Raw genomic sequence first — 17,121 nt, 5'->3', positions numbered from 1 at the left:
AAAAAAAAAAAAAAAAAAAAAAAAAAAAAATGAATCAAGGACTGTTACCCAAAATGAGGGAATTTTAAACCTTAGTAAGCTCACCAACATTCGCCAACTAGCTTCGTGGTCAGTGAGGACAGAAGGCTTTTGCTTAAACTTGTCACTAATCCAGAACAGGGCAAGGAGAGCAGCTGTGGATAATATCCTGACCAAAATTACTCCAGAATCTTAAGGCCAGCTGCATGAAATCAGTGCTCTTTCAGTTATACAGGCCGTGTTGAATCACAATAGAATCACCTTTTTCAAAGTCACAGGTAACTCAAAATTCTAGGGAGCTATAAAGCAGCACATGCACTTTTATTCCTTTATTGTTGAGTAATTTACAGCAGAGTTCCTCAAACACACTGCCAGTGTCTCTGTCCTCTTAAAATGTCTCAATCCAAACTTTTATTGTCAACAACAGTTCAAAAAGCTTGAGCTCTGTGTTGGCTCACAAAGAAGCCTCAAAACAACTTGAAGCCCCAAGTGGCTTACATAACTTTAGATAGTTCTGAAATCCTTTTACCCATCATAGAATAAAGGTGGTTGTGAGAAGAGAAGGATACAAGATTCCAAAACAAACCAACACAAATGAGTTCTCCAAACCAACAAAACAAATGCCTGGAAATGTGTTATTTTATTTTTTAAATCTCTGAATCTCTTCTCATACCAGTCCGTGCCCCAGAATGACCTGCAGTAGCTCAGAAGTGGCCCCAAACATTGAAGGGCCTTACCTCACCGAAAGGCACTGCCCAGGGACCTTCAGGGAAGTACAGATGATGGACGCAGTAGCTTCTTGGAGTGTGTTCCTTGCTGTCCATCAGTCCCCAGTTCTTTGCATAAAGTTAATCTGTTATTATTTTCTGTTAGTAATTCATTTATTTTTTGGTTCTGGGAATTGAACCCTGGCCCTGTGAATGCTATACAAGTATTTTATCACTGAATTTCTTTTCTTTCATTTTGCTTTGAGACAGAGTCTTTTTCTGTAATTCAGGAAACTCATAACCCCCTGCCTCCCTCCCTGGTACTGGGGCTCAAATTCAGGACCTTGCACTTGCCCGGCAGGTGCTTACACCGCTGAGCTATCTCCCTGGACCTCGCTTTGTAATTCAGAGCTTCCCAAGTAGTTGGGAGTACTGTTGTGTCTCACCATACCTCACTTCTTTTTTTCTTTTCTTTATTAAAACATACATTTTCTGACCTTTTTCCAATAGTACTAAGTAGGGCATTATCCTGGTTCATGAACACTTCTGGGTGAGAACAGTTTGGTTTGCAAACAGAAGTGTTTGGCAAAAGTTTGCTTTCGTTGGCAAGCTTCTCATCGGGTGATGAACCCTAAGGTGACCACCTTCCCCAGAACCATGGAACCAACTAAGTTTGTGAGCTGAGGTACCGCTGTAACTGAACTTAAATAAATAGAAGTCCAGGGCTTCTTCTGCTCTCTACCATATACTAAATCTGGCCAGTGTTTTATAGCCATTACAACCATCTGTTTTCGAACCTTTTTCATTACCCTGAACGGAATCTATAACTATACAGTAGTTCTCCAAATTTTTGGTAATCTCTAATCTACTGTGGTCTTCGAATATGAGGTACCTCATATAAGTGGAATCATATTTGTCTTTTTGGATCTAATTTCTTTTACTTAGCATATATATTTAAATTTTTTTTTCTTTCTTTTTTTTTTTTGCAGAACCAGGGCTTGAACTCAGGCCCTTGTGCTTGCCAGGGAAGTGCTTATTCCACTGAGCCATCTCCTCGGCCCCTATTTAAATTTTTCCTGAGGTAAAATATATATGTAACATCAGATTTACTCTTTTAACCATTTTTAGGTATGCAATTCAGTGGCACTAAGTACATTTACATTTTTGTGCAATCATCACTACCATCCATCTCCAGAATTTTTCATTATTACAAAGTTCAACTCTTATTAAACAGTAGCTCCTCCCTCCAGTCCCCTAGTTATTGCTATTCTACTTTCTGTCTCAGTGAATTTGACTACATACCTCATAAACACAATCATAATATTTGTCTTTTTGTATATGTGATTTAGCATAATGTCTTTTGGGTTCGTCAAATTTGTGGCATGTATCAAATTTTTATTCCTTTTTGAGATAGGATGTCACTGTGCAGCTGAGGCTGGCCTCAAAGTCACAGCAGTCCTCCAGCCTCAGGCTCCCAAGTGCTGGGATTACAGCCAGGGACCACCACACCTGGCCCTCTTACTGCGTCTTAAGGCTAACATTTCACCTATTGATAGTCATGGGTTGTTTCCACTTTTTTGACCTTGTAATAATTCTGTGATAGCTTTTCAAGGAACCCCTGACTTGTTTCCCATAGCAGCTGTTGCATTTTACATTGCTATCAGCTGTGTTTAAAGATGCCAATTTCTTTGTATTTAGCTTTGTACTTTTTCTTTTCTTTTTTGAAAGTTTAGCCACCCTACCAGTTGAAAAGTGATAATCATTGTGGTTTTTTATTTTTATTTCTCTAATGAATACTGATGTTGAACAACTTTTCATGTGTTAACTGGTCGTCTATATATATTGAAATACCTATTTAAATTCTTTGCTCATTTTTGAATTGGATTGCCTTTTTGTTGTTAAAGTACAGTTGTTCCTGTATTCTGTATATCAATCCTTTTAACAGTTATGTGATTTACAAATATTTTTTCTTATTCTGTAGTTTGTCTTTTTACTTTGCTTTCCTCAGATAAAACCCAGGAGAACAATGCCACTTAATTATGTCCCCAAGCACTTATTTTATACTTTGTGACAGGGTGTCATTAAATTGTCCAGGGTGGGCTTTAACTTGCAGTCCTCTAAACTCCACTCTAGAGTAGCTGGGATTATTGACCTTGACTACCTATCCTACTTCTATTTTCCTGATGTCCTTTGATATTTAAAAGTCTCTTTCTTGTTTTTCCCTCTTATACTAGGAATCAAACTCAGAGCCTCCCACATAGAAAAGATTTTAATTTAGATGGAGTTTAGTTTGTCCATTTCTTGTTTATGCTTTTGGTGTCATAAGTGAGGCTCCATTACTAAATCCAGGGTTATTGAAGATTTACCAATATTTTCTTCCTAGAATATTATGACCTTAGGCTGGATGTGGTAGCACATACCTATAATTGCATAGTAAAACTCTCAAAAACAACAACAAAAAGAATATTATGACCTTAGTTATATTTAATTCATTAATCAATTTTGAGAGTCTTTTGGCTTTTTGAGATTTTGTCTATTGGTTCAGGGTTGAACCTAGAGCTTTGCCTCCCTAACCAGGTGTTTGCTGAGTTACATTCCTAGCCCCATGAGTTAGTGTTTCTTTTTCTGTGTTAACAGGATAGAGATCCAACTTTACTCTTCTAATTGCCCCAGCACGCTCTTGAAAATACTATTTTTTTTTCTTTACTGAATGAACTTGGCATCCTTGCTTATAATCAGTTGGACATAAATGTATGCATTTATTTTTGGATTTTCATTTTTGTTCCATTGCTTTAAATGTCTATCCTTACGCCAACACCACATGTTTTTATTATTGTAGCTTTATAATAAATTTTGAAATGGGGAAGTATGGGTTCTGCAACTTCATTCTTTTTCAAAATAATTTTGACTGTTTTTCGAGTTCTTTGCAGTTCTATTTGAATATGAGGGTCCGCTTTTCTGTTTTCATAAAATATTTTGGAATTTTGATAAGGATTTCATTGAAACTGTAGACCACTTTGGATAGCATTGATATCTCAACAATGTTGTTTTCATATCCATGAACAGAAAATGTCTTTCCACTTACTTAGATGTTCTTTATCTCAGCAATGTTTTATTGATTGGTTGATTGATTGTCTTTTTGAGACAGGGTTCCACTATGCAGTTTAAGCTGGCCCTGACTTTTCTTGTAGCCAAGGCTGGCCTCTTGCCTCAGTCTCTCAAGTGCTGGGATTATAGGTGTACACCACCTTGCTCTGCTTCAGCAATGTTTCATAGCTTTCAGTGAACAAATCTATATCCTTAGTTAAATTTACTCAGTATTTTAATCCTTTTAGATGATACTATAAATACAGTTTTGTATTTCCTTTTTAGCTTGTTTACTGCTGGTATAAACAACTCACTTTTGTGTGTTCACCTTGTACTTTGAAACCTTGCTAAATTATTTTATGAGCTCTAGTAGCTTTCTTCTGGGTTCTTTAGGGTTTTCTATTCTTTCAAATTTAGATTTCTCTTTATTTTGTTTAATTGCTCTGGCTAGAACTTTTAGTACAATGTTGAATGCAACTCAGCATTTGTCCTGCCTCAGCCTACCAAGTGCTGGACTTATAGGTATGCGCCACCACACACAGATCTGAATTGCTTACTAGTTATTGTACTTCTGCAGTAGTGGTTCCCAAGCTCCCAGCCTCTGCATTAGTGGCTACCAATACGCTAGGGGTGTTAATCAGTATCCTGAAGTACAGATTGCTGGGCTCTTGTCCCAGAAGTTTTGATTCTTTGGCTCTGGGGTAGGACATAGGATTAGGCATGTTGGACAGGTTTTAGGTGAGGCTGCTGCTGCTGATCTGCGCTTTGAACTACTTTTCTTCACCATACTGAATGGCAGCACGTTATAACTCTTAACCATGCCTCCAAGTCACTTGTGAGGTTTTTATATTTCAAAATGATATTATATGACTGGGTAGCTGAAAAAGCAAAACTGTGCAGATGGTTACAATTCCCCAAATAAATGGATACTGAAAGTATTTGTCGATTGGAAGACATAATGTTTTTTTTTTTTTTTTAAGACATAATGTTAAAATGTGGATTTTCCCCAAATTTGTCTCTAGATTTAACATAACTCCAAATAAAAATCCCAGCAGCCTTTTTCCTAGGAACTGACAAACTGATCCTGAAATACAAAGGAACTAGGATAGCCTAAATGGTTTTGAAAAAGAAATAGTCCAGAAATAGACCCTCACACATAAGATTAGAGGAAAAGATAATTAAAGTGCAGCCTTTTTAAAATTAATTAATAAATTAATTAATTAATTTAATACAGGGTCTCACTATGCAGCTCGGATTCATAGTGATCCTCCTGTCTCAGCCTCCTCAGCACTGGGATTACAGGTGTGGGCCACCATGCCGGGTTCAGATGGCCTGGCACTGTGAACCGGGGCCAGCATGGCATGCAGCCCTGGCAGTCAAATCCAGGTCCTTAAGTTTGCCAGGCAGGAGCTTAAGCCTCTGAACTGTCTCTCCAGCCCAGGGCAGCCTTTTTAATAAGTCATGCTAGAACAACTGGATATCAGTTTGCTACTGAAAAGAAAAAAAGAACTTTTATTTCTACCTGTTATAAGCAAAAAAAATTGCAAAATCAATCATAGACATAAATATGAAAGTGAAAATATAGAGCTTCTAGGAAAATTAAAAAATGTTTGCAACCCCAAGGCAGAAGATTTATTAGGAAAAATAGCAAAAGCGATAACCATAAAAGAAAAAAAGATGGAATTGATTAATCAATATTAAGAACTTAATGTTGTTCAAAAGACATTGGTAAGAAAAAGAAAAGACAAGCCATGGACTGGAGAAAATTTTATGTATGTGTATGATGAAGGTGTTCAGAAAGTAAAGAGAGAAAAAGAAAAAGAAAGTGCAAAGAATTCCCCCTTTGGGCTGTTGTGACTCAGTAGACATGGGGTGGGGCCTTTCCATATACTAAAATAGCTACCTGAAACTTTAAAAAAATTCTCTCAGATTTCAGAACAACTGTCAAAGGACTGAAATAGTAATGGATTTGGGCAAGGGGTGCTGTCCACTAGTCGGCAGAACTGTGGAAATCTCTGCCAGATAATTATTCAAGCAAAAAATTATTAAATGGGTCACTGGAACCAAATCAGAGTTAAAAAAATACTTATGCATGGGAATTTAATCTATAAAGATGCATTTAAAATTAATGCAGGTTTAGGGTGTAGCCCTGTGGTGCCATTCTTTTGTAGCCTGTGCAAGGTCCTAGGTCTGATCCCTGGAACTCAAAAAAGAAAAATTAAATTAGTAGAGGAAAAAATATATTCTTTAATAAATTATGGGGATAACACACACTTCGTACTGCCATGCTAGCCATTAAATTTTATTATCTGAATTTTAGAGGGGATACAATCAAACCATAGTAAATAGTAAATTTTACATGTATTTTAGTACAAGAAAAAAAATGAAAAAAGCCTCCAGATTATATAGAATATACTACAAGTAAATGTCTTCTTGATTTAAGACTGTTACTATGAACACTGGTTGTTCTGAATTTATCGTAGCTCATCCATTCTCTCCCTCTTTCTGCCTGCCCTTTCCCTGATCCGCAGCAGCCAGGGCCTCACACGCAGTAGGTAACACTACCACAGAGCTACCCGATCAGCCCTTTGTACTCTCTTATGCTTATTAACTTTCTTTTCCAGTATTCTTGGCAGGACTTTGGTTTGGGTAGTTTAGTTATGTCTTTAGTAGGTTTTAGTTGCTTGTATAGTACAACTAAAACCAAATGGCTGTAGTTTATCAGTCATTTCTGGCCTCTAGAGTGTTGTTGCTTATTCCACACTACCTTTCCTGGCTTGTGTTTTCAGTGATTGAGTAGTTAGAAATTTGGCCTGAATTCTTAGTATATCTATATTCCTTACTAATTTTGGTTTTGTGTTTCAGTTAAATACTTTTTCTTAATTTGATGAAAGAGTATAAATATGTTTCACAGTTATTAGTATAAGCTTTACGCTGCTAAGAAGTTTAGGCCGCCAGAACCTGTTGTTGGCCAATAGTGTCAAATGGGAAGGAGAGGCATTTCCTGACACTCCCAGGATTATAGTCTGATGAATGGGTGCAGTGTTGTCCAATTGGAAAAAATCCAATATTGTTACAATGTTAATTTTCAAGGTTTTGAGGTAGTCGAGGTTTTTTAAAAATAATTGGGTAGTGAAGTAGGTGAAATCTAATGCAGAGTCTTCTTTAATAAAGGACTTTCTAGCTTGAAGGATTAACATTTGAAAAATATTTAGTTAAATAAGGGTAGTTGTGCTCTCGGATTTATTTTTATTTTTATTTTTATTTTTTTTTTGTATTTTTGAGACAGGGTCTCCCTATGCAGTTCAGGCTGCCTTCAACTCACTGTGTAGCCCTGGCTAGCCTCAAACTTGCAGCAATCCTCCTGCCTCAGGCTCCCGAGTGCTGGGATTGCAAATGTACCACCATACCTGTCTGCTTTTGAATTGTTAACAATGTCTTTCTTTTAAATAATTTAAGGAACCTTTGATACTTTTTTTTTTTTTTGTCAGGGTCTTGCTATATAGTCCAGGTTAGACTCAGACTCACAAAATCTTCCTGCCCCTGCCTCCCCAGTGCTGGGATTACAGTCATGTGCTACCATGCTCAGCCTTTAAGTATAGTCAGGAGGTGGTACAGCCATCATAGCTTACTTTTTTTTTTGGTGGTTGGCCAATTTTTTTGTTTGTTTTTTTGAGTCAGGGTCTCATTATGTAGTCTAGGCTGGCCTCAAACTTGTGACCCTCCTGCCTCAGCCTCCTGATTACAGGTATGCTATGCCATGTCTGGCTACATCTACCAAGTTTAAACATTTTATTTTGTTTGTGGTGTTGGGGATAAAACCAGGACTTCACATTGCTAGGCAAGTACTCTACCACGAGCTACATCCTTAGTTTTTATTTATTACTATTATTAATGACAAGGTCATTGTCATTGCTAATTTGTCCTGAAATTTGTAATCCTCCTCCTTCAGCCTCTTGAATAACTTGGATTATAGGTTTGCTCTGCTACACCCAACGTCCCAGGACTTTTAATGACACCAAAAAGAAACATGTACCCATTAGCCATGTTCCCCATTTCCTTCAGTGACCTCAGCTTTAGGCAATGAATAATCTCTCTGTAGATTCTGGACATTTTGGTAAATTAAATATGTAATGTGTGATCTTTTGTGACTTCTTTCAGTGTTTTTAGACATCTTTGTTTTAGGATGTATCACTACTTCATTGTTTTACTACCCAAAAGTTCCTTTGAATGAATATATTATACTTTTCTACTAGTTGATACACATTTGGGCTGTTTCTGCTTTGGGGATATTATGAATAATGCTATCATGAACATTCATATACAAGTTTTTATGTGGATTTTTTTTTTTTAGCAAAATATATTTATTGGGGAAAAGAAAGCTCTAGTCTGAGAGAGGGACAGGAGGGGAGACCTGAGCGGGTAGTCCTCTGGATATGTGTTTTAATTTCTCTGGACTATACACTTAGTAATATTGCTGGATCATAGGGTAATGTTGTGTTTGACTTTTTGTGTATGTGTGTGTGTGTGTGTGTGTGTGTGTGTGTAGTACTGGGAATTGAACCTAGAGCCTTCAGATTGAGCTATACCCTTGCCCTTTTTATTTATTTTATTCTTTGTATTTTGAGGCAGGATCTCACCGAGTCACTAAGTTGTTCAAGCTAGACTCAAACTTGTCCTCCTGCCTCAACCACCAGATTGCTGATCACAGATGTGTGCCACTGTGCTTGACTTAGCTGGAATATTATAGAAATTTTGCTGTATTTTTCACATTGTACCCTTGCAGGTGGCATATAATGTCAATTTCTATTAATCCCTGTAAAAGGAGATAGGAAGGAAAGGGATAGGAGGCAATACACATTGTTTTGCTTTTCAGAGAAGCTCTGGTTCAATAAATACCTCTTCTTTGTAGCATCCTGGTGGAGAAGAGGTTCTGCTGGAACAAGCTGGTATAGATGCAAGTGAAAGCTTTGAAGATGTAGGCCATTCCTCTGACGCCAGAGAAATGCTAAAGCAGTACTACATCGGTGATCTCCATCCGGTAAGAACTGTCAAAAAGTGAGGAGCACTTACGTGAAGAAAACTAGTGAATAGCCACAGAATGATAAAAGAATGATTAAAGTAGAACCCAGTCATTCAACCCAGTCATCAGGCTGAATTTTCTCTACATATCATCTAGCCTTACAGTAAAACAGGTGTCTTTGAAAAGCTAAGGGGATTGATTTTGGGTTAATTTTATTGATTGATTGATCTTTGTATGGCAGCAAATAACATCTTTACCTAAAACAGTGATTTGCTAGTTCTTGGAAGTCCCATGCCAAAGGTGGTACTATGGACTTTTAATTCCTTCATACATAGGAGGAGACCCTGGTATGGTGAGGGCAGGAGGCAGGAGGTCAGTTCTCATGTGCAGACCCTGAAGTTTCCCAAGAATTCACTGCTAAAGTTATAGTCTCAGGTTCCAACAGTAGAAATTAGCACATAGCAAGAGTTTGTTTGGATATGTCTTAACATGTCTTACAATACTGTTTCTCTTTTCGCAGAATGACCTGAAACCTCAAGGTGGTAGCAAGGTAAGAAGTCATCAGTTTTTCTTGTGTGTTTAAAATATTATATATGTTTACTTGTTTACTCAAGGAGAATTGTTTTGTTAAACAATTATCTTAGCAAGAGAAGTTAAAAAGTTTAAAAGTATTTACTTTTTCCCCAAGCAAAAATCCTGTTTTTCAGGAATTTGGACTCAGTACCTCTCAGAAAAAAGAATAGCTGAGTCTTGGACAGTAGGAAACATTTTGTTAATACTTCTATATGCTTTCTTTTTTTTAATTGAAAATCTAAAGCTATATTTTCTGTATGGTTTTTGAAAGAAATTAGTTTATGGGTTCAGTTATAGAACAGTATCTTACTCTTACATTATGGGAACAGGTGCTAATAATTGCTTCTATATAAAAAAGATTTGGACAGTTAGTTCTTTCTTATATGTTGTCTTCTTTAGAAGAACAGAGACCTTTCCTCCTTTTTCAAACTTACTTTATTTTGCAAGCTCAGATAGGCTCACACCCTTCCCAGTAACTCAATGATACCGCAAAAACAAAAGATTAAATATGGGAGTATTTGGGGTTTGCTTGCTCTCTCTCTCGCTCTCTCTCTCTCTCTCTCTCTCTCTCTCTCTCGCTCTGGCTCTGGCTCTGGCTCTGGCTCTGGCTCTGGCTCTGTCTGTCTGTCTGTGTCTCTGTCTGTCTGTCTCTGTCTAGGTCTGTCTTGAGCTCATTTTGTAGCCTGGGCTGGTCTCTAATTTGCAGCGATCCTCGTGCCTCAGCCTTCCTAGTGCTGGGATCAGGACTGCACCACCATGCCTGGCTATAGTATTGCAGTATATTTGAAAAACTTAACATATCTGCATTATATACTAGGAAAATATGAAAGCCTTGGCTGCCTCCAACAAGCTGGGTGGCTCCATCTTACTTATTCTCTTAACAATTTTAAATAGCTATCACTGATTTTAAAAGACAACAATCTAGATTCTGCCTAGAATAGGATAGACAGCATATAACCTCTCTTCCTCATAGGTTCTTACTTCCTGTTCCTCACTGAGCTGGAATTACTGAGCAGGCTTGACACAGAGGTTCAGTTTGGCCTGGACAGGAGATTTTTTTTTTCATTCCAGTGTCTGCCATCTGTCACTGTGCAATCCAGGGTGTTTGTATAAATTAACCCTTCCATCTTGCTAAACTTTACTACTATTAACTATTGAGTTGTTGTTGTTTTTTTTGTTTTTTTTTTTTTTTTTTTTTTTTTTGGTGGAATCGGGGATTGAACTCAGGCCCTTGCGCTTGCCAGGCAAGTGCTTATTCCACTGAGCCATCTCCCCGGGCCCCTGAGTTGTTTATGAATGGGGATTAAAATGGTTCTTTAAACACATCATAAGCACTGCTGGTTAATTTGTCCTCCCCTTCTTGTAATGTACTACCCATACTTGAAACCTCCCTTGTAATATTAAGGTAAAATTTGAACCAAATGTTGTCTTTTTTTTTTTTTTTTTTTTTATGTGTGTGTGTGTGTGTGTGTGTGTGGCCAGCTCAGCCCACCAGGGGGCGGGGCTGGCTGGCATGTGGTGCTGGGGGATTGAACTGGGACGGTCCCTGTGGCTTTGCTAAGCTTGTTTTAAGTAGGTGCTTTAGACCACTGAGCCATCTCACCAGCCCCGCAAATGTTGTCTTGATTAGTATACCGAACATGTGCCCAACATACCACTGTTAGTGATCAAATTTGATCAAGGGATATTCCCATTTTTCCAAGAGATATATCTTATGTCTAAGAGCCACAACCCCATTTATGCACAGCAATCATGAGAGCAGCTTTATGTTAAAACAGTAAAAGAAAATCTGTTTGCAATTACAGTATCTGGAAGTCTGTGAATTGCTTTTCGTTGCTGTTTTTCTTGGTAATCTAATAGGTAGCTAGAGCTCTCTGAGGAATAGAGCTCACTGTTTCTCCAGTTTTGTTTCTTATGCCACCTAAGTCAGAATTGCTTGGAATGAACAGAAAATCTACATTTCCTGGTCTTCCGTGGCATCTCTAGAGGTAGCAATTGAGCGTTTGTATTTTTGTCTGTCTTTTTATTTTTGTCTTGAGACAGGGTCTCACTATGTAGTTCAGGTTGGCCTTGCACTTCTGTCAATCCTCCTGTCTTGTCTCCTAAGTGCTGAGATTACAGGTGTGTGCTTCCAGCTGCACTTTCATATTAAATAATCCGGGTGATAAGTAGGTTCCCAAGGGCCAAGCTTTTGCTAAATGATATGCCCCTTCTTTTCATTTGCAAACTTAGTAAAATTTAATTCTCTTCTGTGGGAAGAACTTACCTGTCTTCTATAGGCTAAAAAATTAATTAAGAGATTTCCCAGCTGAATTAAAACTTTTGTACCTTGGATTTTTTTTAAGAATTACAGAGAAAGAACTCATTTCAGCTCACCAAGATCATCTCCAAATGTAGAGTAGCCTCTGCTGGGGCTAAAGGGTGACTAAACATAGTATTTTCACTGCTCTGTTTCCCTCATATCACTTGTATGCAAGTAACCTGCCCTCTTGAAATAGCATCTGGCTGCTGTGTTTCTAGTCATTCTACCTCAGACAAGCAGCCTTTTGGTACATTTTCAGGATATAGAAGTATATTCCAGGGGCTGGGGAGATAGCTCAGTGGCATAAGCACCTGTCTGGCAAGTGCAAGATCCTGAGTTTGATCCCCAGTGCAAAAACAAAAAGAAGTATATTCCAATGTAACTTTAATTCCAGGAGAGAGTTTTTGATCCCTCAGATTTATCTCTTGATAAATAAGCAAACACATTAATAGACACTTGCAGGTATAGGCTATAAGTGTCCATTTTATTCATTTTTTTTGTCTCCAGCTTAAACATTCACCATCAAGCTGTGGAAGTGAAGTTCATTTCATTAATTATTTGTCTTTATCTTAGTTTATGGTGTCTGAAACTATAAAGAAATGATTTTTCCCCCCTAAATCTAATTAAAAGGAGACTTCAGCCTTAAGGGAGACTTTTCTTTTTCTTTTTTTTTTTTTTTAAATATATTTAGTACAGGGTCTACAGGGTCTCACTACCTAGATCAGACTCATAGTGATTCTCCTGTTTTCAGCCTCCCAAGTGCTGGTATTACAAGTGTGTGCCACCACACCCAGTCTCAATCGCTGCCTCAGCACACCCCAGGGCAGGGCCGGCACAGCAGGGCACACTGGGGATCGAACCCTGGTCTCTGTGCTCTGCCTAAGGAGGCGCTTTAGTCCACTGAGCTGTTTGACCGGCCCTTAAGGGAGAATTTTAGTTGCTAGTCTCCTTCGTCTGTTTCTTTGCTTCTTACCTTTATATCCCTTATCTCTGAATCTCACCCCAAGATAACATCCAAAGTGTTGCTATTCCAGAGTATAAATCAAAATCTTTTCCCAGTTCTTTTAGAAGCCACTGGCTATGTTGGCACGCCCCTGTAATCCCAGCACCCAGGAAGCTGAGGCAAGTGGACCCACTATGAGTTCGAGGCCAGCCTGAACTGCATAGTAAAACCCTGTCTCAAAAAGACAAACAAAAAGAAAAAAAAATGAAACTACCTTTTATATTACTTTATAACAATCAATGGTTACCATTATTTTATTGTTAAATTGATAATATATGAGTTGAAGGCCCTGAAATACTATAACCTAGAATTTAAAAAGCTTAGAGATTTATAGCTCTGACAGTAGATGTCTTTCTTACCTGTATCAGTTAAGGATATTTAACTAGAATTGAAAATCATTAGTCCCCCACTTCTGTGCTGGACTAATCCCTATGCTGAGAGCAGTCTGTCTTCTATTCATATTTGACTTAACAGTTTTAGGTCTACTTTTGGTTATGGAAACTTCTTAGAAACAGACCAAGTGTTACTTAAGTGTGTACTTTCTTCCTTATTCTGCAACAGACAGCCCGGCATTTTTAGTGTGTGGATTGCCTTTTTGATTATGCATTTACTTCTTGGTTGACTGTTTTATCACTTGGCCACCAGTTCAGTAGGGAAAGTACATACACATCTTAACCTGATGGAGAAGGTGGGGACCATTTCTCAGCAGCTGCTGTGTTATCTAGGTATTAGCTCAACTAATCTACTAGTAAAGTCTCCTGCCAGCAAATAGACCAATAACTTGACTGTTTTGCCATTTAAAAAAAAGAAAATTAATGCATGACATGGTTGAAAAAGTGAAATAGTTCTAAATATTAGAAGTTTTTTTTTTCTTTATATGTATTTGGTACAGGGTCTCACTATGTAGCTTGGACTTACAGTGATCCTCCTGTTTTCAGCCTCCTCAGTGCTGGGATTATAGGCATGCGTCACCACACCCGGACTCTGTTGCCCACTCAGCATGCTCAGGGGCAGCATGTGGTGCCAGAGATCCAACCCCTTTCCCTGTGCTTGCCTAAGTAGGTGCTTAGTCTGCTGAGCTATCTTGCCATCCCAAGTATTAGCAGTATTAATGTTGCCATACTAGAACTAAGCTCCCAACAAATGAACTTTCAAGGGAAAGTCAAATCATTATCCAAACCATAGCAGTTACATTAAACTAGACATTTATTCTCTTTTTAAAAAAAATTTTATTTATGTGTGTGTGTGTGTGTGTGTGTGTGTGGCCAGCTCAGCTCACCAGGGGGCGGGGCTGGCTGGCATGTGGCGCTGGGGGATTGAACTGCGGTCCCTGTGCTTTGCTAAGTTTGTTCTAAGTAGGTGCTTTAGACCACTGAGCCATCTCTCCAGCCCCTAGACATTTATTCTTGTAAGAGTTCTTTAATATTCCTGTTGTACCTACTACCTAATTTATTAAAGGATGCAATTCCCCTTTAGAGGAGTACTAATTGCTGTTTAACCGAAGACTTTTGTCTAATTGTTTCACTGTTTCTTGTTTTTCTGACATTTGTGTTTTGTAACATGATTTTTTGGAAAGAAGTATAGAATGTCACAGCAAAATCATTGAAAAATAAAATATTTTTCCTTGTGATATCAAGGATTAACACCTTGGGAAACTAGAAATGATGGGGAGTTTTGCAAAGGGGATCAGAAGAGCAAGATAGCATCTTTTTCAAATCATCCTTCCAGTATTATAATAAATTTTTTCACTTAAATCATTCTGTATCTTAATTATTTTCTTTAGAGATATATCTTACCACAATGAGTCATAGAAATTTTTTTTTTGCCTCTGGGATTTTGAGACAGGGTCTTGATAGGTAGTTCAGGGTGTCCTTAAACTCACTGTGTAGCGCTGGCTGGCCTCAAACTCGCAGCAGTCCTCCTATTTTAGTCAGGCGAATACTGGGATGACAGGTATGTACCACCACATTTTAGGAGCCTTTTTTATTTTTAAATTTTACCTCATCTACTGGGAAATATTTTTTACCTAATCAGGCTAACACTTAGCTTACATTCCTTGAGAGGGAATAATTGTTAAGCTGTATTTTCATCTAGAAATAAATGCTTTGCAGCAACTTCTACATTTTAGTGCAGTAGAGGGTTTTTTGTTTTGTTTTTTGCAGTAGGGCTTTATAAGGAGACTGTCCCCAGGATCCATACCACAGATAAGAGTTGGGACTATAAAATGTTGAAGTTGGGGTCGGGGAGATGGCTCAGTGGAATAAGCGCTTCCCTGGCAAGCACAAGGGCCTGAGTTCAATCCCTGGTTCTGCAAAATAAATAAATAAATAAATAAAATGTTGAAGTTATGTACTTTAGTCCTCAAACTTATTAGATGCACCAAACACTAAGATTCATATAATAGTAACTCATGTAAAGTTCAGGATATTATGAGTAAAAAGTTTCTTACCAGTAGTGTTTGAAGCCAAAAGTTTTCAAGTTGTTTTTCTTAAGTTACTGACTAAAAAGATACCAACGTGTTCTAAATAAAAACTGCAGAAACGGCACCAGACCACCCAGATACTTACATTAAACTATATTAAATTTGCTGAAGGTGACCTCTGGCTTAAAATCTACTTCCTCTGATTTTAAATATTTGGAATCCTCTTGGAACCACAAACATCTAATTTAGGAATTAAAACAGAGGCTCATTGTGCATGCCATATAACTTAAGCTTTTGAAAGCCTAAATATAAACTACTATAAGCTGAAGGTATAATATAATGCCTTTTCTCTATGTTTTTTACATCATGATCGTAATTTTAAGGATTTTTTTTTTTTTTCCTCAAATGGCTTCAGGGCACTTTTGGCCAGCGGGAGAGTTGTGAGGTTCGAACTCCAGCAACCTGAGGCTGACAGCTTTGTGGAAGCAGCCACTTAAAGGACTGAGCTAGGGCCAGGCCCCCAATGATCGTAATTTTAGCTCATTCTTTCTTTTTTTTGTGGTACTAGAGATTGAACTCAGGACCCTGCACTTGCCAGGCAGGTGCTAATTCTTCTGAGCTATCTCCCTGGACCTAGCTTATTCTTTCTTAATGTGTGTCCTGATGACAGTCTTCACACAACACATTCCATTAGTGTGTATGTGCACTCCTCTTGTGTTTCCTCAGAAACAGGATTCATAGTGAAATCCTTCTCCACTGACCCCAAAATTCCTTCCCATGGGATTGCCAGATAGGACATTCATCATTCTTTTCATCCTCTTAGATTGGGTCACTACTTTATGGTGCACTGCCTTTTGGAAGAATATCTGGGGAAATACTTTGTAAAACTTGTGAAAAGAGAAAAATCTACATGTAGTAGTGCTGCTTCAATCTCTGTAGGCACACAACAATGATGTTTCTTCTCTACCTTTTCAAAGAGTGCTTTTCTTATAGGGCTGACAAATGTCCTTGGCTCAGAAAATTTTGTTGAAATAATATGATATTAGCGTGTAAGTTCATCTGATCTGAGCCTTTCATTTTACAAGTGGGGAAGCTGATTTAGCACTGAGCTGGACAATATTAGACATAATTTTAGTTATGAGTTACTTAAATTTCTCAGGTAATATTTTCTTTTACTCTATAAAGCCCATCACTCATATATTATATATAGTCTTTTGGAGATAGGGTCTCATTATATAGTTCAGGCTGGCCTTCAGCCACTTTTTAGCGCAGGCAGGCCTCAATTTACAGCAATCCACCTGCCTCAGCCTCCCAAGTGTGCTACCACACCCAGCCTATAAGTAAATTCTTGAAGAAATTAAAACCTTAACCTTGAATTTTAGGCATGAATTTATTTATTTTATTTTATCTTTATTTAGTACAGGGTCTACAGGGTCTCACTACACAGATCAGACTCATGGTGATCTTCCTGTTTACAGCCTCCCAAGTGCTGGGATTACAGGCGTGTGCCGCCACACCCAGCCCTGAATGAATTTTATTTAAATAGTTGATTTCTTTAGTTTTGAGCTAAAGTCATAGAAGACATAGGAATTTTGTTATTTTTAAGTGTATTCCAAAGTCATTAGAGAATTAAGAAGATTGCATATTAATTACCTGATAGAGCTGATGCTAGAGCTTTGGATTTAACCCGTTCTCATAACGAAAATCATAGTGTCATAATTTACTTTCAGCATTAAAATCTGGATGTGAATATAACCAACCAGGTATGCCTAAACATTCATAGACATAAGCTGAAGCCAACTGTAAGCTGTAAGAATTTCACTTAAGTATCCATGAGATTCAGCACAGTGCTCTGGCATGGAAATAAGGATTGGAGAATTGTGAATAGAGGAAGAGTGGAGGTGAAGAAAGATTATGTGTCAGAACATTTTTCTTTTCAATTTTGCAAAATTAAAAGTCCAGAAACAGGTTGAAGATTTGGCTCAG

General features: G+C 37.9%; 1 protein-coding gene across 1 annotated transcript in view; it reads left to right on the top strand.

Annotated features, from left to right (window-relative positions):
- Nucleotides 1–17,121, top strand: part of LOC101582244 (cytochrome b5 type B) — a 37,485-nt gene that overhangs the window by 12,705 nt on the left and 7,659 nt on the right. The window contains exons 2-3 of the mRNA XM_004625823.2: nucleotides 8,725–8,853; nucleotides 9,356–9,385. Coding sequence (XP_004625880.1) covers nucleotides 8,725–8,853; nucleotides 9,356–9,385 — 159 coding nt within the window. The remainder of the gene's footprint in view (nucleotides 1–8,724; nucleotides 8,854–9,355; nucleotides 9,386–17,121) is intronic.

The sequence above is a fragment of the Octodon degus genome, unplaced genomic scaffold (assembly GCF_000260255.1).
Source record: "Octodon degus isolate 3935 unplaced genomic scaffold, OctDeg1.0 scaffold00011, whole genome shotgun sequence".
NCBI lineage: Eukaryota > Metazoa > Chordata > Mammalia > Rodentia > Octodontidae > Octodon > Octodon degus.
This window is presented reverse-complemented; position numbering and strand designations above follow the sequence as displayed.